Here is a 14,516-nt window from a genome sequence, read left to right as displayed (position 1 = left end):
TATCACATAGGAAGTTGATTAGAAAATAAGAAAAGAGGTCCAGGTATGAGCCTTCTCTCCCACCACATCAGAAATTATGAAGCTGAGGCAGACTTAGCATTTGTGCATTGAAAAGGAGAGTTCTGGACTTGAGAGAAGAATGGGAGACTCATGATGTCAAGGCAAAGTGAACAAAGCTTTTCAAGTTGAGGGTCTGAGATTACTGTGTCGAGGAGGACTTTGAAGTTAGTGTTTTCCTCTTCTCTTTGTAGAAATCATTCTAAAACCACAAAGAAAATGAGAAATGTACAGGAGACCGTATTTTTTTTATGAGAGTAGTAGCCATCCATAACTCTAGTGTATAACACTAAAGCTTTCATGAGCAATGAATTATCAACTTGGAGTGTATGTTCCAGAATTTGGGAAGATTATACAGTTTGATTTTTTTTTTCCTTTTTTCTTTTTTTTTGTGACCGGTAAGGGGATCGCAACCCTTGGCTTGGTGTCGCCTGCACCGTGCTCAGCCAGCGAGTGCACCGGCCATCCCTATATAGAATCTGAACCTGCGGCAGGAGCGCCACTGCGTTCCCAGTGCCGCACTCTCCCGAGTGAGCCACGGGGTCAGCCCTATACAGTTTGATTTTATAAGAAGTCAAAAGCACCTGTTTCAAAGATGGTGGGCACAGCCTTGGTTGCAGAACCAAATATTTTAGGCCAGCAGGAAAGGGGTGTCTGGTTGGGTGGACTGATGTTTCCTGTACAGTAATGATTTTGAGAAGAAAAGGAAGTCAGGTTAAATGAGTAATTTGTGGGTGGTTCTGTTTAGGGTGGGAAAAAGATTTCATTATTTGAAAAACTTCAACATGCCTATAGCCATTTCCTGGGGAAGAGTAAAAAGCATAGAAACAGTAATGCAAAATTCTTAACCTAAGTAATTTTCCTCCATATGTGATGAAGAATTGGATCATTCTGCTTCTGAAAGTAGCCAATGCAGGAAAACCTACCCATATACAAAGTAGAGAGAAAAAGAGCATCATGAGATAACCACTATTGTTATAAAAATAAAAGAGTAAAAAGTATAAAGAAATGGAAGGTGATAAGCAATTATTTGAAATATACAATTAGAAGGTAAAAATTATCAAATATTTCCACCATAATTTAAAAAAGAAAAAAGTGAATAGAGAAGCAAAGAACAATGTGACATAATATTAGAAAATATTTCAATGTAAAAAAAATTATGTCAGTATGAAGAATACCCATATATTCCTGAAACCAATGCCCATTATTGATTTTTATAAAATTTTCTATTACTAGAATTGGGAAAATCTTCTCTACCTTTACATGAGCATGCAATAAAATGTGCTTATGTGTGGTTCATGGATATGTCTTTTTTTTTTTTTTTTTTTTTTTTTTTTGTCATTTCAGATGTCCAGATAGTCAATGACCTAATTGAGAGGAGCCAAGAAAGTCATGGTAGATATTTGTGGCAAGGTGTAATCATCAATAGCAACCAATCAACTGAGGAGAGAGTGGAGTTAGGAAAATCATTTAATGTGAGTTCAAAGCATATTTTAAATCTGGTTATAAATAATGGAAAATATTCAGGAGTGGGACATGAGGAGAGTGACAAATGTGAGAATGCACTTCCTCCAGAGACTGATGCCATGCATGCTGGAGAGAAACCTGATGTGCATAATATATTTGAGAAATCACAGAGACATCATGAGCATCTTAGTCAGCATCCCAATATTCCAACTGGGCAACCTTTTGAATATAGTGGAAAAGGAAAATCCTCTAACACAGTGCCAATAATATTTATATATAAGAAGATTCATATGGGTGAGACCACCTGTAAATATAGTGAATATGGGAAAGCCTGTAATAAGTCAGCTGTCATTGCTCAAGAGATAACTCAAGTAGGGAAGAAAACTTTTCAGTGTGATGTTTCCTCGAAAATGTTCTATAAAAAGGCTAAACTTACTCAACATCAGATTATACACACAGGAGAGAAACGTAAATACAGTGAATGCCAGAAATCTTTTATTAAGAAATCATACCTTATCTCATATCAGGGAACACCTACAGGGAAGAAACTTTATCCATGCCATGAGCAGAAGTTTTTCCATCAGAAGTCAGACCTTACTGTGCATCACAAAATTCACACAGGGGAAATGTCCTATGGATTTATTAAGTGTGGCAAAAACTTTCATGAGAATTCATTTCTTAACTGTCATCAGACAATTCACACAAGTGAGAAATCATCTGAGTGTAATGAATGTGGAAAATCTTTCAACCATAATTCTGCCCTTACTGTATATCAGAGAATTCACATGAGTGAGAATCCATATGAATGTAAAAAAAGTCAAATTTTCTACAGTAAGCCAAAACTCAACAAACATGAGAGATTTCACATTGGCGAGAAACCCTTTGACTGTAACACATGTGGAAAAACCTTTCACCAGAATTCAAATTTCAGCAAGCATAAGGGAATTTATACAGAACGTGGAAAAGACTTTAACCAAAAGTCAAACCTGAAGAGACACCAGAGAACTAACACACGTGAGTACCCATATGAATGTAAAGAATGTGGGAAAGCTTTTAACCAAAAGTCAGCCCTCAACAACCATCAGAGAATTCACAAGGGTGAGAAACCATTTGAATGTAAGGAATGTGGAAAAGCCTTTAACCAAAAGTCAGCCTTCACCATGCATCAGAGAATTCACCCAGGTGAGAAGCCCTACAAATATAATGAATGTCAAAAAAGGTTTAACAAGTCATCCTTCAGGATGCATAAGAGTACTCACAGAGAAAAAAAACCTTATCAGTGTAAAGAATGTGGAAATGATTTTAACCAAATGTTGGTTCTCAGTATGCATCAGAGAATTCACACAGGTGTGAAACCATATGAATGTAAAGAATGTGGAAAAGCTTTTAACCAAAAGCCAGCCCTAAATAGGCATCAGAGAATTCACACAGGTGAGAAACCATACGAATGTGAAGAATGTGGAAAAGCTTTTAAACATAAGTCGATTCTCAGCATGCATCAGAGAATACACACAGGTGAGAAACCATATGAATGTAAAGAATGTGGGAAAGCTTTTAACCAAAAGTCAAACCTCCGCATGCATCAGAGAATACACACAGGTGAGAAACCATATGAATGCAAAGAATGTGGGAAAGCTTTTAACCGAAATTCAGACCTCCGCACACATCAGAGAATTCACACAGGTGAGAAACCATATGAATGTAAAGAATGTGGAAAAGCTTTCAACCGAAAGTCATACCTCAGCAGGCGTCAGACAATTCATACAGGTGAGAAACCATATGAATGTAAAGAATGTGGAAAAGCTTTCAACCGAAAGTCATACCTCAGCAGGCATCAGACAATTCATACAGGTGAGAAACCATATGAATGTAAAGAATGTGGAGAATCTTTTAACCGAAAGTCAGACCTCAGCAGCCATCAGACAATTCACACAGGTGCAAAACCATATGCATGTAAAGAATGTGGAAAAACATTTAACCAAAAGTCGATTCTCAGTATGCATCAGAGAATACACACAGGTGAGAAACCATATGAATGTAAAGAATGTGGGAAAGCTGTTAACCAAAAGTCAGACCTCAGCAGGCATCAGAGAATTCATGCAGGTGAGAAACCATATGAATGTGAAGAATGTGGAAAATCTTTTAACCGAAAGTCAGACCTCAGCAGCCATCAGACAGTTCACACAGGTGAGAAACCATATGCATGTAAAGAATGTGGAAAAGCTTTTAACCAAAAATCAAACCTCAACATGCATCAGAGAATACACACAGGTGAGAAACCATATGAATGTCAAGAATGTGGGAAAGCTTTTAACCGAAATTCAGACCTCTGCATGCATCAGAGAATTCACACAGGTGAGAAGCCATATGAATGTAAAGAATGTGGAAAAGCTTTCAACCAAAAGTCACACCTCAGCAGGCATCAGAGAATTCACACAGGTGAGAAACCATATGAATGTAAAGAATGTGGGAAAGCTTTTATCCGAAATTCAGACCTCTGCATGCATCAGAGAATTCACACAGGTGAGAAACCATATGAATGTAAAGAATGTGGGAAAGCTTTTATCCGAAATTCAGACCTCTGCATGCATCAGAGAATTCACACAGGTGAGAAACCATATGAATGTAAAGAATGTGGAAAAGCTTTCAACCGGAAGTCAAACCTTTGTGTGCATCAGAGAATTCACACAGGAGAAAAGCCCCATTAATGTAATGAATGTGGAAAACATTTTTATACAAAGTCGCAGTTTAGAAGACATCAGGATACTCACACAGAGGAGAAAAATTAGTAATGTCATATGACAAGTCTTTTACTGGAACTCCCCCTAACAGACAGGGTAGAATTCACCCAAAGAGAAATCTCAGTGAATGTAATTTGTATGAGAAAAGATTTTGCAAGAGGTCATACCTCAAGACATCAGAGAACTTATATCACGAAGAAGGCATAAATATACGATTGTCCTCAGGTATTGGAGATTGTCTTCAGGATCCACTATTGATATAAAAATTGCTGATGCTCAAGTCCCTTCTATAAATGGTGTAGTATTTGTGTATTACCAATTCACTTCTTGCTGTGTACGTTACATCTTGTGTAGATTACTTATAATACTGGATATTATGTGAATACTATGTAGATAGTTGTTAAACTGTGTTGTTTTTCAGTTGTAGAATTTTCATTTGTTTAATGTTTTATTTATTTTTGGTGATTTTTGATAAGTAGTTGGCTGAATACAGAAGGACCGTAATGAGTGTGAAAACATCTTTTCTCCAAAGGTTCAAGGTTAGCTATTGCTATAGCATTGTTGCTTTTAGTATTTTGCTCATAATACAAAGGATCCCTATATTAGCCACTCACCAAAAAATAAATAAAAATAAAAAAGGAATCACATCATAGCAGGCATTGAAGATTTTCCACAAGGGAGAAATTCTGTATGGATTAGACTGACTGTTTTTTAAATAAAATCACTCTTTTGTATGCATAGCCTGCTATCTGAGCACTTCATGATTGGGTGGATGACCATGTAATTTAACTCTTTTCAGGGGTACATTGATATAAGTGATGAATATTATTTCCAGTTCAGGCACCAAAATAAAAAAAATATTTCCATGCAGTTTCTGATTTCTCCATTTCTCTGGAACTGAATGAAGATGACTCTTGGGTGGAGTTGGGGGTCACAGGTGGAGAAATCCGCCATAATTTAAAATAGAAGGAATTTTAAAAAGATATTCACACCACTATCCTAAAACCTCCACTTATACATTATATAGGAAATGATTTCCTTGTTGAGCCATTGTGTGTGTGCTCTGTTTGCATTACAATACAACCAGCCCACTCCAGCTAAATTACTTTATCAACTTTCTGAAAGAAGTTACCAGTACTTGTATATGGGAAGAGAATTCTGTGTTGTCACCTTTTATAACCAAATCAGTTTATGGTAAAATCAAGTTATGGAGAGAAAGAATATAGTAAATGTGTGATACCTTATTGGGAAATCTTAGTAACAGTGAAAACAAAGTTAAATATCTTTCTAAATCTCTAATGTGTCAAAGCTTTCAAGAAATCTTTCAACACTTTGTGTCAGAATTTGAATAAAGAGAAACCATCAATCTATATAATGAATGTAAATTTTCAAATAAAAATGATAAATGGAATATTAAAAATATTTTTAACATTTTGAGTGTTACCAATATTTAAATATGACTGGTGACACTTCCTGCCAGGGGACATTTGGCTTTGTCTGAAGACATCTTTGGTTGTCATAACTGAAGGTTGAGAGGTGCTACTCAGTTGAGTGGGAAGAAGATACACTTGTAGCTAAACAGCCTACAGTGTGCAAAGAAGGCTCACATGTGCAATATTTATGCATAAAACTGTTCTTTGTTAAAAATTTATGTTAATGGAACCCAGCATAACTGTGGTTGTGTAATCTGTAAGAAATAGTTTGGTTTGACCTACTTCAGGATTTTTGACATTAACTGCCACTCTGACTTCTGTATATTTTGGTAAATAGATTGTCTAAAATACTGCACTGCATAGATTTTTTCTACTCTCCTATTTTAGGTAAACTTGTATGACCAGCATTACAAAACTATCTAAGTAAAGGTAATTATTTCTAATGTTTGAAGCTAATGCAGAGCCAGTCAGTGGGTTGAATAGAAACATTTGTATGGGAATGCACAAGTCAGGCACATAATTGTGAACAACTTGTCTGAACTGATTTAAACAGCTGTAAACAGGAAGCTTTTTTATTCTACTCAGTGAAAAGCAGTGTCTGGAAGGAACACTTATCCTTTATTCCTATTCCTCATATTTTTAAATGGGGCCAAATCACAGGTATGAGTGTGTACTCTATGCCCTGCAGCTTAGAAATCTCTTGTGATTCTATTTGCAGTAATGGAGTGCTATTTTGTATCTTGACACTACCAGGTAAGTCCTGGCTTCACTTATATATTGCTTTGTGCATGGCTCTGCTTGTGTATAGGCCTGCAGACCGAGAGATCGCCCCAGAGCCTATTTTCACATAAGGAGTCTTCTAGATTTTGTGGTGACTCCCTGTCTGCCCTCAGAGCCCTTGGGGTGGGGGTGACCCAGGCCCAAAGGATGGGTATGAGCAAGTTAGACAAAAGGGTGTCCATCATAGAACCTGAGGGGTGTGGTTGGAGGCAGAGATTATGGGGTCCTTTTGATACTGTCCCAAAATTTCTGGTAACAGTGGGCAGAGAGTATAGCAACATCATTCTCATTTTTCACTATTATGATCTTTATTCTTTCTGTTTTGAAAGGTTTAATTATCCACCTTTATCTAGGGTTTTAGTTGGAAGGTTGGGTATTTGGTTTTAGATGTTTCCTTTCTAAAATGTAGACATTTACAGCTATAAATTTTACTCTAAGCCCTTTTTCTTTTTTGTGACTGGTAAGGGGATTGTAACCTTTTGCTTGGTGTCGCCCACACCACGCTCAGCCAGTGAGTGCACCGGCCATCCCTATATAGGATCCAAACCCACGGTGGGAGCACCGCTGCGCTCCCAGTGCCATGGGGCCAGCCCTACTCTAAGTCCTTTTTTTTTTTTCCTTTTTGTCTTTTTTACTGGCCAGTAACAGGATCGCAACCCTCGGTGTCGCACCCATACCGGGGACCAGCAACGGGATCGCAACCCTCAGTGTTGCGCCCGCGCCGCGCTCAGCCAGTGAGCGGGAACCGGTCACCACATGGGATCCGAACCCTCGGCGGGAGTGCCGCCACACTCCCAAGCTGCGCACTCTCCAGTGCACCACCGGGCCGGCCCTCTAAGCCCTTTTTTACTTTTGGTATGTTGTGTTGCTGTTTTCAATCTCAAAATGTTTTGAATTTTAGTGTCATTTTTATGGCTCACTGGCAGTTTGGGAGTTTGTTTAATTTCCACGTAATTATGAACTACTGAAACATTCAGTTAATAGTTTTCTGTTTAAATCTATTGTGGTCAGAGAACATACATCGTATGATTTCAATCCTCAAATTTATTGAAGATATTTTATGGCCTTGCAAATCGTCTTTTTTGGAGTATGTTCCATGGGCTTGAATTGATTGGGTATTCTATTGTTGGGTGTTGTCTCTATATATACATATCTGTAAATTCAAGTGGTTTTATAATGTTGTCTAAGACTTCTATACATTTGTCAGTCTTTTGCCTAGTTGTTCTATTATTGAATGTTGCACTTGGCATCTCTGAATATTTACATAGAACAGTCTATTTCACCCTTAATTTCTTCTCTATTTTTATTTGATGTTGGGCTTGTTTGGTGCATGTTTACGTATAATTGTTATGGGTCCTCATGGCTGACACTTTTGTCATAAACCACCCTCTTTATTCCTGGGAACATTTTTGTTTTATTTCTGTTTTTTATGTTTGATATTAGTATGGCCAGCCAGTGTATCTGTGTTATGGCTCTGTTTACATTGTATATTTTTTCCAGGCCATTAACTTTCAACTTGTTGGTGTCTTTGAATTTAATGTGTTTCTCTTGTGCTCAGTACTATTTCTTCTTCTTCTTTTTTTTTTAAATACTATTGGATGTCTTTTTTAAAGTTTTACGTTGTTTTACTTCACAGATTATATTGGTATATGATTATGAGGTACAATTTGATGTTTCAACACGTATACACTGAAATGATGAAATCAGGCTAATAGACATATTCATTATATGACACACATTTCTTTGCAGTGAGAAGATTTAAAATTCTCTATTCACAGCTTTGAAATATACATTAGTATTAACTATATTCACCATGCTGTGTGATAGATCACCAGAACTTATTTCTCCTGCTGAATTGAAAGTGTACTCTTGGTCATTCTTCTCTGTTTCTATTAGTTTGACTTTTTAATAATCCATGTTGATAGGGGCCGGCCCGGTGGCGCACTGCTACAGTGCGCCACTTGGGAGCGCAGCAGCTCTCCCGCTGAGGGTTCGGATCCCACATACAGACCGGCGGCTCACTGGCTGAGCGATGTGCGGGCACAACACCGAGGGTTGCGATCCCATTGCCGGTCCCGGTCCGGGCGCAACACTGAGGGTTGCGATCCGTTGCCGGTCACGAAAAAAGACAAAAAGGAAAAAAAAAAAGTAAGTGGTAATTCTCTTTCTGTACCTGGCTTATTTTACTACACACAGTTTACTCTAGGTTTATCTATGTTGCCACAATTGACAATTTGTTTCCTTTTTTTGTCTTTTGTCTTTTTTTCCGTGTCCGGCAACGGATCGCAACCCTCAGTGTTGCCCCCATACCGGACTGGGGACCGGCAACGGGACTGCAACCCTCGGTGTTGCTCCCGCGCCTCGCTCAGCCAGTGAGCGGGAACCGGTCTGTATGCGGGATCCGAATTCTCAGGTGGGAGCGCCGCTGCACTTCCCAAGCGGCGCACTATCCAGTGCGCCACCGGGCCGGCCCCCAATTTGTTTCCTTTTTAAACATCTGAGTAGAATTTTATTTTATATGTAAACGTTTATTTTATCCATTTATTCATTGATGAGTACTTCTGTAGTTTTGATATCTTCACTATTGTGAATAATGGTGCAATAAACATGGGAGGGCTGACATCTCTTTCTCATGCAGATGTCAGTGCCTTTGGACAAATGCCCAGAAGTGAGATTGCTGGATCATTTGGTAGTTTTGTTTTTAGCTCTTTGTGACAACTTTATGCTACTTTCCAAATTGGTGTTCTAATTTACATTCCCACCTGGTGTTTTCACATCTTCTCGAACACTTGTTATCTTTTATCTTTTTGATGATACCTGTTCTTATATATCTGATGTGATCTCATTGTAGTTTTAAATTGCATTTCACTGCAGATTAGTGATGTTGACAGTGCTTTCATACATCTTTTGGCCATTTCATGTCTTTTAGAAATGTCTATTCAGATTTTTATTCACTTTTTTGAGAAGGATTATTTATTTTCTTGTTCTTTTTGAGTATTTTGAGTTCCATATATGCTTTAGATTTAGCCCATGTGAGATGTATGGCTTGCGAGTATTTTCTCTGAATCTGTGGGTTATCTCCTCACTTTGACATTTGTTTTATTTTCTGTGCAGAACCTGTTCAGTTTGATAGTATAAATTTCTTCTAAACATGCTATTAGCTAAATTGAAGTTCTTATATGTGATGTCTGTACTTTATTCAGTGTATTTTCTAACTTCCCCTGGATGCAAAATTATTTTGATTTTGTGTCAACATTTCATCTATACCACAGGTGTAATTAACCCCATATCATAGTTAGAAAAGTTAGAGGTTGAGATTTAGGTTTGTTGCTTGAGGTCTCAGACTGGCTGTAAACTTTTTCCACCATGCCATATTCTTCCATTCTTCTGTGGAAACCATTATCACCAGTCTGGAAGCTTGGGTGTGTCTCTCTTATCAACCCCACCATGTTGCTGGCTTACTTGGCATGGGAGTCTGTGAAGAGAAGGGATCTCTTTGTCTTTAAATCAATGTGTTTGGACCCAGGAGATGCATACCTTGACTTCAGTCTTTGGCCTTTAATGGGTTAATGGATATCAGTGAATTTGAAATCTTCATGAGGTATACACAACTTAAGACCATTTTGATTGGCTTTCTGCACTGAATATATTGGATATATTCCTGTCAAAAAGTCAGTTATGTATTTTATATCTGTAAGAGAACAAAGTATGCACAACCTCAAATTATATTTCCTTTTCTTCAGTAAACCAGTGGGAACTAGAGCATGGAACTGATTGTCTTTGGATACAAGTGCATTGACTTTTTTTTTTTTTTTTTTAATTTGAGAGTCTGGTGGGTCCCAGATCCTCTAGGCCCAGGTAGAGAGGATCTCAGTCCTCATCCTTCTATCTTGAGAGCCCCAAACACGTATCAGTTCTTATGTATCAGCATTGCAGGGCCCCAGAGGTTGGGGAAACTCTGGCCCAGTCTGAAGGCAGAGTAAGGCAAAGTCTTTACAATGAATCAGAGTCTTGGAGGTGCTAGGCCAATCTCCATCCGTCCCTCAGCACAGACCCAGTTGAAGTGGTTGCACTAGAATAATGTCTTCATTTCCCACAGTCCCCTCAGATAAGGTCATGGTGAGGTGTTTCCTCCTGTACTGGAAGGGCACCAGGCCATGCTCAGTGTGTGGCTGTGGGTTATTTTCCTCAAGGACTTCTAAGAAAATGGGACTTTGTGAGGTGTCATCTGGGCTAGGGAGTCTCCACAATCTCCTTGATCATACCAAAGTTCACACAACCAACACTGTCTTTGCCTTTGCTGTGTCCACAGCAAGAGTGCCCTTTATTGCAGACCCTCCTCTTAGGGCTCCCAGGGCCATGCTTGTCCTCAGTCCCATTGCCAAATTTAGGTGCTGTCTTTGTTCCTTTCCACCTTTCTTGGTTCAACATCTTCATGAATGTGAAGGGCTTAAGGTGGATCCTGTACACCACACTTGTCAGGTCTTCCTTCAGCTGGATGAAAGGAGTGGGGTAGGAAGTTTCAATGGGGGAAGAAAGTGGGGGAGGGTGGAGAAACAAGAAGTAGTGAACAGAGACAAAAGATGAAGAGGACAGACCCCTTGCTCTACCTTTGTTGGGTGTGACAGGTGCTCTATGCCCTCCTCTGCTGCTACTGCTTCAGGTGCTAGTGGTGCTGGATGGTAGCCTCCAGAAGCTCCTTGGTCTTCTTGTTCTCTTGGCAATAGCTGCCTGTGGGCTGGTGGTAAGCACCTCTTTCTCATTCTGCCCCCTCCTTCTCCAACTATGCATTTTACCAAGTTTTCTGTGAAGAGCCCCTCAGTGATGCTGGATGGGCCTCTGTTCCATACAGGGAGCACAGCTGCATCTTCAAAGCCTTCTGGTTTGTCTCCACCAGTTTCAATGTAGAGAAAGGGCCAGCTGAGCAGGTGAGGGCAGACAAGATCCACCCTCCTGCCCCAGCCTCACCTCTACTACGCAGCTGCTATTCGCAAATCTACACCTCTCAGTTTCCCCCATGCCTCAGAGAAGACCACCTGGATGTGCTCATCTATACACTAACTCTACGTTCCACCACCTGTACAGACTATATTTGTTGACCTCCATTAGGGTTAAATTTTTTCATTTACCTAAAACTCCCATCCCGTCTTACCTATTCAAAATCGTTTTTGCTGAGTTGGACCCAAGAAATGTGCAATGGGTCATTCTTCTTAAAACATATGTGTGTATATATATATACATATGTACATATATGTGTGTATATATATGTATATATATATGTATTCATATATATAGTGTTATATATATATAATGTTAGTTAAACCAATCCCAAAGGGAGGAATCATTAGCAATATGTAGTAATATAACTTACTCCTGTTTTAATTCCTCTACATACAATAATTCACAGATGAAAGAATCATCTGTGCTTGTACCAAGTACATTCATTTCTATAGATGGAATGCCTCTATTTGGGCTTCCAGATATTCAGACAGCTGGACAATAGGAGGGCAATGTGGATTGGGATATTTGACTCCTCTGTTATCAATACAGAATACATCTAAAATAGATCATTAGAATAATTAGTGCACTAATCCCCTCCCAGTACATCAAAGGGTCTAGCATGATTGCCTGGTTAATTATGGAATTCTGGATTGCTTCCTTTGGCAGATCTCTTGAACAAAGTATGTTGTAGCCACTATTGAAGAAATAAGATATCTTATCTGTTACCCTAGGAATGTTTGCTGTCTCCACTGCAAAGGCTGTTGCTGCACAATAGCATACTAACATTTCTAGGCAGGGTAGTCTCAGATAATAGAACTGTTCTTGATTATCTATTAACTAAGGAAGGTGATGTTTTTATTATTACTAATACTGCATGATGTACTTGAATAAATTTCTCTGAGGAAATAATGGTTCAGTTGCATAAAATAAGAGCAAGACACATGGCTACCATAAGCCTCACTTAGTTCTCCATTGTGATTTGATGTATGTAATTGAATGTCTTTTACTGTAGGTTCATGGTTTAAAACCATCTGGCAACATAGAATGTTCACAAAGTTGGCATCTTTCCTTTATTCCTTCCTTTTTAAACTATGTACTTGTTATCTATTAAAACTCTGCAGAAATGCAACTACTGACAAAATAATGTTTGCCCAGTGCTCTGAGGTAACAACCAATACCTACAAAACAGATTAACTTAAGATCATACCTAGGTAACCCAGGCACAAAAGCACCTTTTTCTTTCCTCCTTGTTGCTCAAATGTAATTAAAACATCTTGACACTGACTCGCAGATGTTCATTACCTTCCCTGATATTATATCAGATCCAGTGACTGGAACGTGTTCATTCCAGCATCAAGGGACACATAAAATCTGACACTGGACTAATTTATCAGTGATGTTTTCAAAGAAAGATCTTGATCAAAAGGGGGAAATGCAAACATTCATGAAATCGATTTCTGTAAGATCAAGACAAAATAGAGACAGGAAAGGTACAAGGGAGGGAGGCTCATGCTTGTTTGCCTGAGGTAAGAATTGTTTCCAAGGACCTTCTAAAAACCCACCAAAAATCCCTTCACTTTGTTATGTCTCCCGGTGTATACAAAACACATTTCTGTAACAATGTTTATCATTAGACATTGTTTGCCATTGCGGTAATTCAGTTATGATCCTCCAAAAAGAACCTGTCACGTAATGGCATCTCAAGCAATGCACTGATGACAAGTCTGACTCTGAGCCTTCAAAACCAATGAATCCTGTTTCTAAGCAGCTTATGTGAACCTCTCCCATTTGCCAATAAAAACTTTCTCTTAGCCTTCTTTCACTGAATGGATTTGCTTACGATGGTATGCATTCCAGATTTTAATCCAATTTTATATTCAAAAATAAGCTCAAAATATTTGAAGATATTTTTCCCTACTGTATTTTTTCTCAGTTAACAGAGGAAATGTACATTAACTGAATAAATGCCATATATGACAAGCCAAGAGCTAGGACCATTTTAAGCAGTAAAAATTTAAAACCTTTCCAGCCAATAAAATTGGGGATGAAATTTCTAACCAGGTTAAAGAAATGAAAGGCAGACAAAAAGAAAAAGTCATGGTCTTCCACCTAGAAAAATCTAATCGTTCCACTAACAAACAAACAGGAAAAAACCTTAGAACTCAAAAACATATTAGTGTAGTTGTAGAATCTAAAACCAACATAGCAAAACCAGTATCACATTTACACACTAACATCTATTTGAAGCAGAAATTTATGACAATCCCAATTACAATAGCACATAATAAAATTAAGATGAAGGATGTGGACTATGTGTTCAGTGAAAATTTTAAAGCATTGATGAAAGCATTTAAAATGACACAGTGGAAAGATATCTCATGTTCATGGATTGGAATATTCAATTTTATTAAATGGTTTATACTAACCAAAGCAATCTAAAGATTCAATGCAATGCCAATCAAAATCTCAATGTCATTCTTTACACAAGTCTAAAATAAAATTTGAAATATACTAAAGACCACAGACAGTAAAGAATCATCTTCAGAAAAAAAAAAGAAAAAGCTAGAGGTATCACTACTATTTTCAAAGTATACTGCGGAGTTTAGTAATCAAAACAGCATGTTACTGGTATAAAAAGTGATACATCAACCAATGAAACAGGAAAAATAGCCCAGCAGTTTACCCACACATCTACAGACAAGTGTTTGTTAACAAAAGTGCCAAGAATGCACAAAAAGGAAAGGTCAGCCTGTTTTGTAAATGATGTTGTGATACCTCTGAGTCCAAATGTTAAAAAAAGATAAGACTATTATCTCAATCTTTGTGTAAGAATCAAGCCAAAGTAAATTAAGGAGTTAAACATGATATTCTAAAATTTGAAAACTACTAGAAGAAAAACTAATTTGAATGCTCCATGAAATTGGTCTGAGCAATGATTTTTTAGATATCACTCCAACAGCACAGACAATTAAAATAGAACACTGAGATTACGTACATCTGAGAATTTTCTGCATAGAAAAATGGACAAACAAAACAA

At 38.0% G+C, this 14,516-nt stretch overlaps 2 protein-coding genes across 2 annotated transcripts in view; both read left to right on the top strand.

Annotated features, from left to right (window-relative positions):
- Positions 1–14,516, top strand: part of LOC103599807 (zinc finger protein 717-like) — a 73,272-nt gene that overhangs the window by 17,861 nt on the left and 40,895 nt on the right. The window contains exon 5 of the mRNA XM_008583980.1: positions 1,405–1,532. Within this exon, the coding sequence (XP_008582202.1) occupies positions 1,405–1,532 (128 nt within the window). The remainder of the gene's footprint in view (positions 1–1,404; positions 1,533–14,516) is intronic.
- Positions 1,472–4,746, top strand: LOC103599806 (zinc finger protein 420-like). Its single transcript, XM_008583979.1, is given in 3 exon segments — positions 1,472–1,532; positions 1,633–2,291; positions 2,517–4,746. Coding segments are annotated over 2 exon segments (2,445 nt in total). The 5' UTR covers positions 1,472–1,532; positions 1,633–1,643; the 3' UTR covers positions 4,314–4,746.

Source organism: Galeopterus variegatus, unplaced genomic scaffold (assembly GCF_000696425.1).
Source record: "Galeopterus variegatus unplaced genomic scaffold, G_variegatus-3.0.2 Scaffold3110, whole genome shotgun sequence".
Lineage (NCBI taxonomy): Eukaryota > Metazoa > Chordata > Mammalia > Dermoptera > Cynocephalidae > Galeopterus > Galeopterus variegatus.
The sequence above is the reverse complement of the archived record's forward strand: the minus strand, read 5'-3'. Positions and strand labels throughout refer to the sequence as shown.